The sequence below is a fragment of the Saimiri boliviensis genome, chromosome 9, assembly GCF_048565385.1.
Source record: "Saimiri boliviensis isolate mSaiBol1 chromosome 9, mSaiBol1.pri, whole genome shotgun sequence".
NCBI lineage: Eukaryota > Metazoa > Chordata > Mammalia > Primates > Cebidae > Saimiri > Saimiri boliviensis.
This window is the reverse complement of record NC_133457.1, coordinates 43342070-43356040: the sequence shown is the minus strand read 5'-3', so window position 1 is coordinate 43356040 and position 13971 is coordinate 43342070. Positions and strand designations below refer to the sequence as shown.

Sequence of the window (13971 nt, the reverse complement as noted above, 5' to 3'; positions counted from 1 at the left end):
GAATATAATCATGTCTGAAAATTTGTCTGGAACATGGCAGTAAGCTAAGAGTGCTGTTTTTGCCACTACATTAACAAAAATGGTGTAAATAAAACTATGTGTAAGTATATAATCTGCATTTCATTGTTGGCTTCAGTTTCTTTAGGAAAACAGACCCTTAAAAGTTGCTGCCAAATGAAAATCAAGATTCTGTAAAGATCACAAAAAATGCAAAATAAACCAATGGGAAAACAGATTTTGCTAAATAAACCTCATTTGGTGTATCTATTATTCATTTACCCAATGTGGGCAAATAGCATCGTGGGCCATACAAAGCAGAAAAACATCAAAATGTGAACCTAAGCTTCAACGTATAAACCAGATAAACACAAAATTACAAACAAAAAACCCAGTTTCCATGCATTTTATTCTAGAATTTAGACAGAATAATTTAGGGAAAAAAAATCTTCCTACTCGCTGATTCTACTTTTTCACTTTCCATTGCGTCCATTCCTTCCTTTGTTGAAGTTTCCAATAATCGCACTGTTAGATTCAACCATAACCATTCCGTTGCTGATGTAAAAAACTAAAATTATCCCTATTTCCTCTCTTTCTTTTTTTTTTCTTTTTTTGAGACACTCATTCTGCAGCCCAAGCTGGAGTGCAGTAGTGCAATCTTGGTTCACTGCAACCTCTGCCTTCCAGGCTCAAGCGATTCTCATGCCTCAGCCTACCAAGTAGCTAGGACTACAGGCACGCACCACCACGCCTGGCTAATTTTTTGTATTTCAGTTGAGGCGGGGTTTTACCATGTTTCCCAGAGTGGTCTCGACCTCCTGAGCTCAGGCGATCTGCCTGCCTCAGTCTCCCGAAGTGCTGGGATTATGGGTATGAGCCACTGTGCACAGCCGCTATTTCCTCCCTTTCTCTCACCATCCTCATTCAATGCAACAGCAAGTCCTGTCAATTTCTCCTCATGACGCTATATATTTCTTTCCATTTTCTAATACCATCTTAAGCCAAGACACAAACATATTTGGCCTGAACTACTGCTGCCATCTCTTAACCTGTCTCTCTTCTCTCACTTATGACCTGATCCCTCTACAATGCATGCTACCACTGTAGCCAGGGTAATAAACACACAAATTATGTTACTGCCCTCTTTAAAAGACTCCAAAGGCATCCGATAGCATTAGAAAAAAATCCAAATGCTTTATTATTATCACAGCCAACCTTCGAGGCCTTGCAGCCTCTGCAATATCTAGGTATTTGCCTACTACCTACTTCCCTACTTCCCCAATATCTTTCCCCGTGGATCCCCTCTACACTCCGACCCACATTCAAATTAAATATTTTCAGTATTTGCTTCCTGATGGCCTTGCACACTCTGCCTAGCTTCCTCTCATCCCTCGGTTTCCAATACAGATGTCACTCCCGCATAAAGCTCTTCAGTGACTAATATATTCACCATCTACCACATGACATTGCTTATTTTCTTCATTTTTATCACAATCTGTGAAAGTGTGTGCGTGTATGTGTGTGCGCACGCGCATGCCCACACACATCTGTGTAGAGTGGGACTGGGCTACTAATTGTCTTTTTCTACCACTAGATCGGGAGCAGGGATTTTGTTTGTCCTATATACTACTGTTGCCGACGGCCCAGAATAATATGGGGCATAGGCCAGGCACTCAACAAGTATTTGTTTAATCAATAAATACTCAAAAGGTAGCATGGTCTACAGTGCTGGACTGGAAATGAAATTACCTAGGTTTTATGCAGACTTGGCTCTACCAGCAGCTAGTTGTGTGGCATTGGGTACAACACAAGATTGGAGTGGCTTATGAATAGCTGGAAAGTAAGCAAGTGAAGACAGCAAGTATGAAGATCTTTTTTTTTCCAAATTTCCTTGTCTAAATTCAAAAATTACAGATATATGGAAATCTTCAACCTCTCTCGGTCTCAGTCTCCTCATCTATATGAGATTTCTTTGACCGTCACTTCAAGTTCAGAAATACCATAATTAGGCTGGGTACAGTGGCTCACACCTGCGATCCCAGCACTTTGGGAGGCCGAGGCAGGCGGATCACTTGAAGTCAGGAGCTCCAGACCAGCCTGGCCAACAGGGTGAGACCCCACCTCTACTAAAAATACAAAAATTAGCTGAGCGCAGTGGCATTCACCTGTAATCCCAGCTACTGGGGAGGCTGAGGTGGGAGAATTGCTTGAACCCAGGAAGTGGAGGTTGCAGTGAGCCAAGACCATGCCACTGCACTCCAGCCTGGGTGACAGAGTGAGACTCTGTCTCAGTAACAAAAAAATAAAAACCAAAGAATAAGAAATGCCATAAATTATATGGGCCTAAACCTGAACCTGCCTTACCCACCCGTCACTGACATCCCTTCTACTCTCAAGAACCAAATCACAGTATTCATCCTGAAACCAAGCATCCCACAGTGCACTTTACTATCGACATCTGTGCTCATGGGGCTGCCTCTTCTTCAGCTCCAACCACTGGAAATTCTATCCTTCAAAGCCCAGATCAACTGCTAACTGCTTCATAATCACATAGTCCAAAATGAATACGATCATTATGTTTCAGAACTCCCCTATGCTTCGAATTAGAGTACTCCCTGATCCACCACTACCCACCTGGACTAGTCACTTCACTTCTCTTCGCTTCAGTTTCCTAATCTATAAAATGGAAATAAAAGGACCTACCACACCACATACTATTGCTGGATAATTGAGAACATTTAGCTTGGTAATGACGTGTTCAATTTATTATTTCTATGCTACACCTATTTTTCATGCTGCTTGAAGGCTCCGAAAGAGCATTTTCCATTTCAAACTCCCAAGGTTTGACGCCATTTCAACTCTCAATGTTTTGACTTTTTGTAGAAATGTACTAAACCAATTACCATTCCCTCCAAAAATGCTATCTATACCCTTGAAACAATAGCCTAAAGCAAAGATACTGCAGGTGACCACTTTCCATAAGGATGGGAAATCCAGGGAAATTACTATTGCTGTAAACGGAAGTGGCTGGAAGCAAGGAAATTTAAAACAACATGCAAGGCTTTGAAGATCTCTCTGAAAAACCTGACTCCTGCCACAGTGTTGGATCCTCTGAAATATGTTTTTAAGTTGGGTTACAAGGATGAACTCCCAAACAGAAATGTAAAACTGTGAGCTAGAACGAATACGCAAATTTTTCTGGGGCCAGACTGTCTGCACCACGCATTAAACGCGTCTGTGTCCTTAAGGGGCGAAAAAGAGGGTGACAATGAAGAGTCTAGTCGCGTTAACCAGGAAACCACAATGGACGAGAGTTTAGACATCAAACGCAACCTCAGCTAACCATAACCCCCAACAGATGAGAAGATGACGTAAGACCGGGTGAAGCGGCGTGGGGAGACGCTGGTGGAAGCAGTGCCACCCAGAGCTCTGCACCTTTCCCAGGTCGGCCTCCAACCCCTACGGCCCCTGGCGTGAGACCCGGGGTGAGGCCCCTCGGCAAACCCCGCTTCCCGCCCGGTACCTGCGGGGTCAAGCGCCATCTCGGCGGACGGAGAAGAAGGCAGCCGCTTAGCGGCTCCGAGGGCAAGCGGGGAGGGGAGTAGAGGGGAGGGGCTTGGGCTCGGACGCACAAGCGACCTCCGGGAGCTTCCCGCAGCAGAAACGCGGCGCCCTTGGCAAAGCACCAGCAGGCCCCTTTCCCTCCTCCTTCCCGGGTTTTTACTTCCGCCACCCGTTGCGCCTGCGCTCCCCTGGCCCCGCCCCAATCCTGTAGCGAGTGGAGCGGACTCCGCTGAGGGAAGGACCGGGGAAGGGGGCGTGGCTGCGCGCCTTCGGGGCGGGACCGCGCACGACGCGCGCAGCCTCGCTTCGTGAGGCCTGGGCAACGGCTGCTGACGTGAGTCTGCGGTGACTGGAGCTGGAGCAGCAGGACTTTGGGACTGCGCCTCACTCGGTAACTGGGTCCAAGTCCGAGCCCCGCCCCCCATACCCGCCTTCGGAGAACCCAGTGAATCATTCAGTTCCTTTATTTTTTCTTCGATAACGTTCGTTCATTCATAAATGTCTGTTCCATGGCTGCCACATTCCAGCCACGGTTCTGAATGCGAGAGGCAAATAACCAGAAAAATAACGTCCCTGTTCTCAAAGAGCAGTGTGGCGGAGGAGACGGATAAAAGCAGCACGCCGTGAGCTGTGATAAACGCCGCGCACGCTAGGTGTGCACGGCTTGTTCTCCGTCAAGGTGCTGTGGGCTGTGCGATGTCGTTATTCCTCCGTCAAATCAAAGGCTACGGCTCTGCTAGAGGTTAAAATGGGCTCTGGAAGTACCTCTGCGTTGTAAAACAATGTCCTCAGGGCGTACAGGCTGATTTGGGGGATGTTACAAATCCTGCCTCTGTGGTGAAAGCTGTATGTTTTGTGAGAGTCAAATGAAGGAAGGTAATAGGGGTCCCGCCGAAGACCCGCTACTGACCTCTTCTCAGCAGAAGAAACTTTCTAGGTGGCACTTAGGTTCATTTCCACTCACAAACCAGCCTTCAGAAGTGCTTTCCTGTCAAATTCGTGTTCAACTGTCTCCAGCCACCGAAGGGTGAGGTGCGGCCCGGGACAGATGGGACAGATGTTTAGAAAAACAAGGAGCAGCTGCTTCTTCCCTGCAAGGGATTTAGGGCTTTCAGAATGATCCCCTCCCCACCTACCTGCAGTCCCTCCTCCCCTGCTGCTGCTTCCGCCTGGTCAGTTGGCAGAAAAGCCGAGGCAGTTGAGCGGGGCTGGGAAAGTGGGTCTCTGCTCAGCAGGTCTTCCGTTTAAGGGCCTATTTGGGCATAACGGCCCTTATTACAGCTGTAGGTTGAGGTGCCAAGGTGAAGAATGAACGTTTCACTCACCCAGCCGGGGAATCAGGTCCTTTTCCTTGTATGTTTTGTAAATGTGCTTAGAAATACACCAGCATGACTCTGGTGTGCCTCTTTTATTGTTCTGAAGGCGAAGGATTTCATTTAGAAAGCTAAAGCAAATCTTTTTGAGAATATCGAGTATTGAAACACAGGTCAGACACCTCTTTTCAAGCATTAGATTAAACTAAATCTTTCTATACACAAAAGGGCATTAAGGTAAAGAGGGAAAGTTTGAAGAGCTTCAGTCAGAAAGACCTGTCTTTTTTCACTTGAAGCCTGTAGCATGATCTGTTATCTTAGTGACTTCAATAAGTTCTGTCATTTTTCTGGACTTTGGTTTCTAAATTGCAAGGTTGTTCTGAGGAATAAATGTGACATCATATAATGCATTTGAGAGACATTAAAGGACCACCTCTATCATTTTTGCTATGGCTGTCCCTTGAAATATTAGTGTTTAACATTTGTTTTTCAATCAACTCACTTTTTGAAAACACTTACATAGGCACTATTTAGCCTTATCCTCAGCAACAGTATCTGTAAAATCCTGGGTTTTGTGTGTCCCATAAAATGAACTGCTAGCCATATGACACTGGGAGAAGCACTAGCAAAAATAATAGCCCAATACCCAATACATAATAGCATCTCTCTCTCTACTCCCATGTTAAACTAGATACTTCGGGGGGAACCTGAATCTTCACAACCTAACTAGGGAAGATAAATCATTTTTTAAGTTAAGCAAATGTAATTGGCAATTAAAAACAAGAGATTTCCTGAGGTATCACCTTATTAGTAGACTATTATTTGGGTAGTAATTGCAATAGAAACTCAAGGAAATAGGAGAGGACATCATCCTGGAAATTAAGAACAGTCTTACCCAATTGTGATCCCAAGAGCTCAATGTCTGGTCACTGGTGACCCCACGGAAGACTTTCTCAAAAGATTGAATGCTGGAATGGTTAGGAAAGACTTCAAAGATAAGTTACAGGTTATGCTTGTCCTTGAAAGATGGGCATAATGTGCAGACAGAAAAAAAGGCACGTCGTGCTAGGAGAAAAATGAGATCAAAATCTTCTGGGATTTGAACTGTTCTTAAAGGAGCATGGTGGAACATGGCAGAGATGCAGGCTAAGGAATGCAACCATATGAACAAAAGCACAGGGTTGGGAAGCACTGCGCTGTGTGGCAAGCATGTGGTGGACAATGCTTGAAGTCACTTGAATGCATTTGAGGATTTGGGAAGCTAGGGCAATTATGCATTGGCTAGAAAAGGCTAGACTCTCACAGCCTTAAAAGTTAGACAGAGGTGTGTTTGAATGTGTTGCTATAGGCAACAAGACTTTATTGGAGGTTAACACACAGGAAAGGAGCGTTGTGGTCAAAATTTTCTAAAGCTGTTTTACACAAGTTTTGTGCAGGATGGATTTAGGTTACGAGGAATGAGCTAAAAGGCAAGCAGAAAAGTAAGGAGGCTATTGTGCTGGTTTGGGCAAGATCTGAAAAGAGCCTAAAGTGGGATACATAAAAATATAAAAGGATGAACGTGTGAGTAATTGCAAAAGAAGAAACTACCTTTCGAAATTGGATATAGGAGATTAGGATCAAGAGTCAAGATTTCTAGATAATTCCTTTTTTTGGCAAATATATACAGACAAATGAGAAAATCATGGCAATGTGCCTATTCATGCGTAAAGTGATCTGCCCTTGTTCTTCATTATTGGGGGCTAAGAGTGGTGATAATGAAATGGAAAGGTCAGTTCAGAGAAATTTGCAGTAATCTAGGTTAATAAGAACAGTTGAACCACAGTGAATTTCTCTTTGCATGTAAAGGCAAAGGAATGTTCGAGTAGAAACAAATATCTTAATTATTTTTTTAGTCAGTTCTGACCAGATCTAACATTCTTTTGTGCTATATGTTTGATATCCAGTTAGTTATTTTTTGAAATTGAGATTGTCAGTCAGCCCCTGCTTGCGTCTGACTCTTCTTAGCATCAGAATTAAAGACTTTTTCATCTGTAGCTCAGCTCTGCTACAGATGAGAATCAAACTTGAAATCAGTGAGATTTCACTTGAGTCAATAAGAATCAAACTTGAAAGAATATTAGAAGCCCCATCTCTACCAGATATAGGATTGAGAAGTAGTTATTGGCCAGAAGATCAATAACCAAGGGTTCCTGGTGGCTCTGCCTACTTTCTGAGTTGTATTATGTAGCACCCAGTTGGCATGGCTTGTGCCTTCTGTGGTTTGAAAGGACTTAGGCCCATCTTGACATTTGTATTATTTGCTAGGACTGCCATAATAAAGTGCCACAATCTGGGTAGCTTAAACAACAAAAACATTTTCTCACAATTGCAAAATTCTGAGATCAAAACTGTTGACAACGATGCTTTTGTATGAGGCTTCTTTCTCTTCTTGGCTTGTAGATAGCATCTTGTCCTGTGTCTTCACGTGGTCTTCTCTGTGTGTGGCTGTGTGTCCTAATGTCTTCCTGCAAGGACACCAGCTATATTGGATTCGGACCCACTCTAATGATATCCTAATAGCCTCATTTTGTCTAAACTACCTCTTTTAAAACCCTGTCTCCAAATGCAGTCCTGAGGTGCTGGGGGCTAGGACTTTAACACAAGAATTTTGGGAGACACAGTTCAACTGATAAAAACATTCAAATTTTTTATAAGGACTACAGTTATTCCCTGAATCCTAGATCACTTGGCTAGAACCCTGAGAACCTGCCTAGCGTTTACCTCTCACCAGAATAAAATACTTTGTCCCTGTTTTTCTGACTTTTAAATAGGGCCTGCTTTAATCTGACTCAGTTCACCTATCCACTTCAGTCAGCTCCTGTCTGTCCCTCATTTGCTACATCTGATTGATCAGAATATCTCAGAATATCTACTCAGTTCTTCTTTAACATATCTTTATTACACCTGCCAAATATAATCATAACTCTTAGTCCAAGATCTGCCCATTTTTGCTGATATTGTTATAGTAGTTCTGAAATGACTCTCTGTTCCTAGGCATTTCTTTTTCCCACTTATTCTCTCTAATCCATTTCACCCACAACAGCAAATTTGATCATAAAATTTCCTATATAAAATTCCCAGTAAGAGACAACCTATGGAAAGGGAGAATATATTTGAGAACCATACAAATGATAAGGGGTTAACATCCAAAATATATAAGGAATTCAAACAATTCCATAGCAGAAAAACAAATAACCCAATTTAAAAATGGGCCAAGAACCTTAATAGACATTTCTCAAAAGAATACATGTAAATGATAACAAGTATGTGAAAAAAAAGTTCAATGTCATTCATCATCAGGGAAATTCAAATTAAAACCACAGTGAGATATTACTTAATATCTGTTAGAATAGCAGAAATACAGGAAGGTAATAAAATGTTGGTGACGATATAGAGAAAAGAGAACACTTACACACTGCTGGTGGGAATGTAAATTAGTATAGTCATTATGGAAAACAGTCTGGAAGCCTCCCCAAAAACTTAAGAACAGAACTACCATATGATCCAGCAGTCCCACTACTGGGTATATATTCAAAGGCTATGAAATGAGCCAGCTGAGAAGATATCTGCACTCCCATGTTTTATTGCAGCATAATTCACAATAGCCAAGATATAGAATTAACCTAAGTGTCCATCAACAGATGAATGGATAAAGAAAATATGGCATATATATACAATGGAACACTATTCAGCTCCAAAAAGAGAAATTTTGTCATTTGCAACAACATGGATGAACCTGGAGGACATGATGTATCCTTCAATTTTCAAAGACTATTCTGTGAAATAGGCTTGACACAGAAAGAAAAATACCCCATTATCTTACTTATATGTGCAGTGTGAAAAAGCAAACTTCTAGAAACAGAGAGTAAAATGGTGGTAATCAGAAGCTAAGGGTTTGGGGACATCGGGGAAATGTTAATTTAAAAAATGAAAAATTTCAGTTAGGAGGAATAAGTTCAAGAGATCTACTGTACGTAATGGTCACTTCAGTTAGTAACAATATACTGTCTATTTGAAAATTGCTACTCTCTAAGAGATTTTAAGTATTTCCATTACAAAAAAAAATTATAAGTATGTGGAGTGATACATATCTTAAATAACTTTATTTTGCCATTCCACAATATATATATTTAAAAACATCATGATGTACCCTATAAATATATACTATCTAACTTGCCAATCGAAACAAATACATACATACATACATAAATCCTCAGTAGTTCCCTATGTAAATAAAATTCAAACACCTTCTTTTAACAAGATTCATAAAATTCTTTATAAATTTAGTCCCAGATTTCTATATCAACTTTTCTTAACCAACCTGTTTGTAATCTGCAATCTGTGCTATGTTAATTTACATGCAATAGTTTGTTAAATTATCTGTAAAGACTTCTTTGCACTATCCTGGAAAAATGGGTAAGAGTTTATATTTAATATAAAAACTTGAAATTGATTGCAGAAAAAGTATCTAGTGAAAAGAGAGGACCATTGGAACTAAGCAGAGTGACACAGTTTGGATATATGTACTCATCCAAATCTCATACTGAATATAATCCCCAGTATTGGACGTGGGGCCTGTTGGGAGGCGATTGGATCATGGGGGCAGATTTCTCATAAATGGTTTAGCACCATCCTCGTGGTACCGTCCTTTCGATAGTGAGATATTGTGAGATCTGTTTAAAAGTGTGTGGTACCTCCTTTCTCTCCTGCTCCTGTTCTGGTCATGTGACATGCCTGCTCCTCCTTCACAGTCCATCATGATTGCAAGTTTCCTGAAGCCTCCCCAGAAGCCAAGCAGATACCAGCATCATGCTTCCTGTCCAACCTACAGAATTGTGAGTGAATTAAACTTCCTTTCTTTATAAATCACTCAGTCTCAGGTATTTCTTTATAGCAATGTGAGAATGGCCTAATACACAGAGCTAAACTCATTTTTCTCCCCTACTTTACTTAAGTGCTTTTATTGAGATATAATTTATATACAGTAAAGATTATAAATCTTTGTGCAGCTAAATGAGTATTTACATATGTATACACATGTCAAATATAGAACATTTCTAGCCAACAAGAAGGTTCCTTGTGAGATCTGTTTAAAAGTGTGACACCTCCCCTTTCCTGCCCTTCTCTTAATAAAACCTCTCTCCACAAAATTTACTCTTATAACTTCTCTGAGCATTGATTAGTTTTGCCTGTTTTTGAACTTTATATAATCATACAGTGTGTAGTCTTTTATGTCTGGCTTTTTTTGCTCAACTTTGTGGCTATGAGATTCATCCATGTTGTTGTATAGAGGGAGATAGCTGATCTGCTACGTTTAATGTAACATTTGATAAATGGTTTATCTTCCTGGGCCTCAATTTTTCTATCTGTAAAAATATAACCTACCTCTGCATGATTGATTTGAACCTTAATGATGCCCTGTTACAAACACTGACAGTGGTGTCTGTCTCACACACAGTAGGTCGTTCTTGAACTGTAGCTATTGTTGCTATGAGGATTATCCTTTAGATCCTCTATTTCTCTATTTTCACTGTTGAAAAACTGTTCTTCTGAACTATTACTACATGATACATAGGTTTTAAAAAATTTTATTCAGAGCTAATCTGCATTCAAGGACTGAAATCTAGGCAATAATGGGTTTAAATCAGTATTATGTGAAACAACCTACAAATGAACAAAGGAGATTTAGCAGTGTGCCCTATCACTTATCAGGTGAGAAAAAAAGTGTGAAATATCACCTCTCACCTCTGCAGAAGGCTTTCTTATTTTATGTTTTGTTTTTACTGTGTATGGTTTTCTGGGTGGCCTCCTTTGAGACAGACCACAGTATTCTCTGGGGTCAGAAGCTCTATTCCTAGAAAATAAAATAATTTTTAAAAATAATAAGAATACTATGACATGACTTATGTTGGATTTCTCCTATCTTGGCTTTGTGCAGGTGCTATGATCCTTTGTAGAATTTCTCATAAGAACTGACAAAAGACAGGAGTGCTTTTTTGTTGCACACTGAGCCTGGAATATCAGTGACACACCAGTTAGTGAGTCAACTACACCAAAAACATGTAGGGTCCTTTTGCTCATTTAAAGGAAACGAAGTTATGAAAGTTTTAGTGACTTAACACCAAGTATCTCTGCCCTGCTAATCTGAAAGAGGACAAACGTCTTAATTCACCACCATTCCTCCTTTAGATCAGAGAACTTTCTATATGCCATGTACTGTACTAAAGTCTGGGAAAAGAAAGATGAGTAAGATGAGGTTCCTACCTTTAAGGAACTCAAAGTCTAGAGGGAGAGATAAAAACATATTAATAATTACAATTCAACTGATAGATGATGATATGGGAGCCCAAAGAATGGAGAAATTAATTCGACTTCCAGAAGACTTTATGTACATGCTTATGTCTGATGTAGGTCTTAAAGAATAACTAGATTTTCAACAAGAGAAAGACAAATAGAGTTCTCATTGACAAAACTTTTCCCCATGTAGAATAAGTGTGAGATTACTTTCATGCCCCATGAATATGGCTAAAATGTCTAGATTATCCACTACTCTTTGGGGTCAAACAAGATACAAGAAAAAAAAATCTAATGGTGAGTACTGCTATCAAGTTTCAATGCTTTCTTCCAAGTGCTATGCCCAAACAAAACAATCCCATGTCACTGATTCTGGTATCTTTACCAATTAGACAGGAAGCATTAGTCCAAATGAAAATCTCCCAAAGAACTCGGGCCTTGACCTTCAGTAAAGAAGAGTGTTTACATTAAGTTCTGTTAATTTGATTCTGTGTCATGGAGCCAGGGATCTCAAGGTGTGGATTAAAGATGTCCTATCAACATAAGGTATTACTGTTTTTACTAAGTCACATGATGATCTGCTTTTGAGGAGAGAGATTGTGTCTTATGTGATATGGTAGTTTCTACATTTCTCACTGGACCTGGCATCACAAATGCTTATTGAACAAATTCCTGTTAATGGAGAATGTAAGGGCATCTTGTAAAACTAAAGTGGGTCACATGGCCCACCAGTTATTTCTCATTAATACCATTTCTATTATTTTCCCTGTCCCTAACTCTTGCCTGAATTCTGACACTATTTTTGTATTTTCTGGTTATTTGGTACAGGAACTTCGAGGCTCCATATGCTTAAAGAGTGTTTTTTTAACTCAGAACATGTGGTATACATTTTGGTATTGTCTGCTTGGCATCTTGCTCTTCTTTTAGAAACTATTCCTCCCCTACTTAGTTATATGGTTTCTACCAGTGTCCTCGTGTCCTTACATGTCATCTCTCTTTACGCATATTCGTTGGTCCAAAAATGGATACCTGGCCTATGAAAGATTGATGAAATTCTATTCTAGAAGTTTTTGATGTGGGTCTAAGCATGTCAGTTTTTTTTTTTTTTTTTAGCTTTCTTTTAAAAAATTGTTCTTTATATTCTGGGGTACATGTGCAGATCATGCAGGATTGTTGCATAGGTACACACATGGCAGTGTGGTTTGCTGCCTCCATCACCCCATCACCTACATCTGGTATTTCTCCCCATGTTATCCCTCCCTGACCAACCCCCCCCGCTGTCCCTCCCTTGCCCCCACCAAGAGACCCCAGTGTGTGGTGTTCCCCTCCCTGTGTGTCCATGTGTTCTCATTGTTCAAGACCCACCTATGAGTGAGAACATGTGGTGTTTGATTTTCTGTTCTAGTGTCAGTTTGCTGAGAATGATGGTTTCCAGATTCATCCATGTCCCTACAAAAGACATGAACTCATCATTCTTTATAGCTGCATAGTATTCCATGGTGTATATGTACCACATTTTCCATGTCCAGTCTATTGTTGATGGGCATTTGAGTTGGTTCCAGGTCTTTGCTATTGTCAGCAGTGCTGCTATGAACATACATGTGCATGTGTCTTAATAATAGAATAATTTATAATCCTTTAGATGTATACCCAGTAATGGAATTGCTGGGTCAAATGGAATTTCTATTTCTAGGTCCTTGAGGAATCGCCACACTGTCTTCTACAATAGTTACAGTAGTTTACACTCCAAACAACAGTGTAAAATGTTCCTATTTCTCCACATCCTCTCCAGCATCTGCTATCTCCCGATTTTTTAATGATCGCCATTGTAACTGGCATGAGGTGGTATCTCAATGTGGTTTTGATTTGAATTTCTCTAATGATCACTGATGATGAGCATTTTTTCATATGTTTCTTGGCATCATATATGTCTTCTTTTGAAAAGTGTCAGTTCATATCCTTCACCCACTTTTGGATGGGTTTGTTTTTTTCTTGTAAATCTATTTTAGTTCTTTTAAATTCTGGATATTAGCCCTTTGTCAGATGGGTAGATTGCAAATATTTTTTGCCATTATATTGATTGATGGTTCACTCTAATGATTGTTTCTTTTGCTGTGCCGAAGCTCTGTAGTTTAATTATATCCCATTTGTCCTAAATAGCTTTTATTATTTTGTGATACATTCCATCGATACCTAGCTTATTGAGAGTTTTTAGCATAAAGGGCTGTTGAATTTTGTCAAAGGCCTTCTCTGCATCTATTGAGATAATCATGTGGTTTTTGTCTTTGGTTCTGTTTATGTGATGGATTACGTTTATGGACTTGCGTATGTTGAACCAGCCTTGCATCCCCGGAATGAAGCCTACTTGATCGTGATGGATAAGTTTTTTGATGTGCTGTTGCAATTGGTTTACCAGTATTTTATTGAAGATTTTCACATCCATGTTCATCATGGGTATTGGCCTGAAGTTTTTTTGGTTGTTGTTGAATCTCTGCCAAGTTTTGGTTTCAGGATGATGTTGATCGCTTAAAATGATTTGGGAAGGATTCCCTCTTTATTGTATTGTTTGGAATAGTGTCAGAAGGAATGGTACCAGCTCCTCTTTGTACATCTGGTAGAATTCACCTGTGAACCCATCTGGACCTGAGTTTTTTTTGGTTGGCAGGCAGTTAATTTCTGCCTCAACTTCAGCCCTTGTTATTTGTCTGTTCAAGGTTTCAACTTCTTCCTGGTTTAGGCTTGGGAGGGTGCAAGTGTCCAG

At 40.5% G+C, this 13971-nt stretch overlaps 1 protein-coding gene and 1 long non-coding RNA gene across 6 annotated transcripts in view; one reads left to right on the top strand and one right to left on the bottom strand.

The window, feature by feature from the left end:
- The window catches only part of CMC1 (C-X9-C motif containing 1), an 85100-nt gene extending 81301 nt beyond the window's left edge, over positions 1-3799 (bottom strand). For 3 of the 4 annotated variants that reach the window (XM_074405773.1, XM_039480246.2, XM_003936052.3), the window contains exon 1: positions 3521-3799. In XM_074405773.1, the coding sequence (XP_074261874.1) occupies positions 3521-3539 (19 nt within the window). In that variant the 5' untranslated portion in view covers positions 3540-3799. The remainder of the gene's footprint in view (positions 1-3520) is intronic. The other variant, XM_074405774.1, reaches the window with a different exon arrangement.
- Positions 3800-3867: 68 nt separating this feature from the next.
- LOC141585630 (uncharacterized) overlaps positions 3868-13971 on the top strand; it is a 436560-nt gene continuing 426456 nt past the window's right edge. For both annotated transcript variants that reach the window (XR_012519218.1, XR_012519217.1), the window contains exons 1-2: positions 3868-3952; positions 9668-9751. This is a non-coding gene — a long non-coding RNA (uncharacterized LOC141585630). The remainder of the gene's footprint in view (positions 3953-9667; positions 9752-13971) is intronic.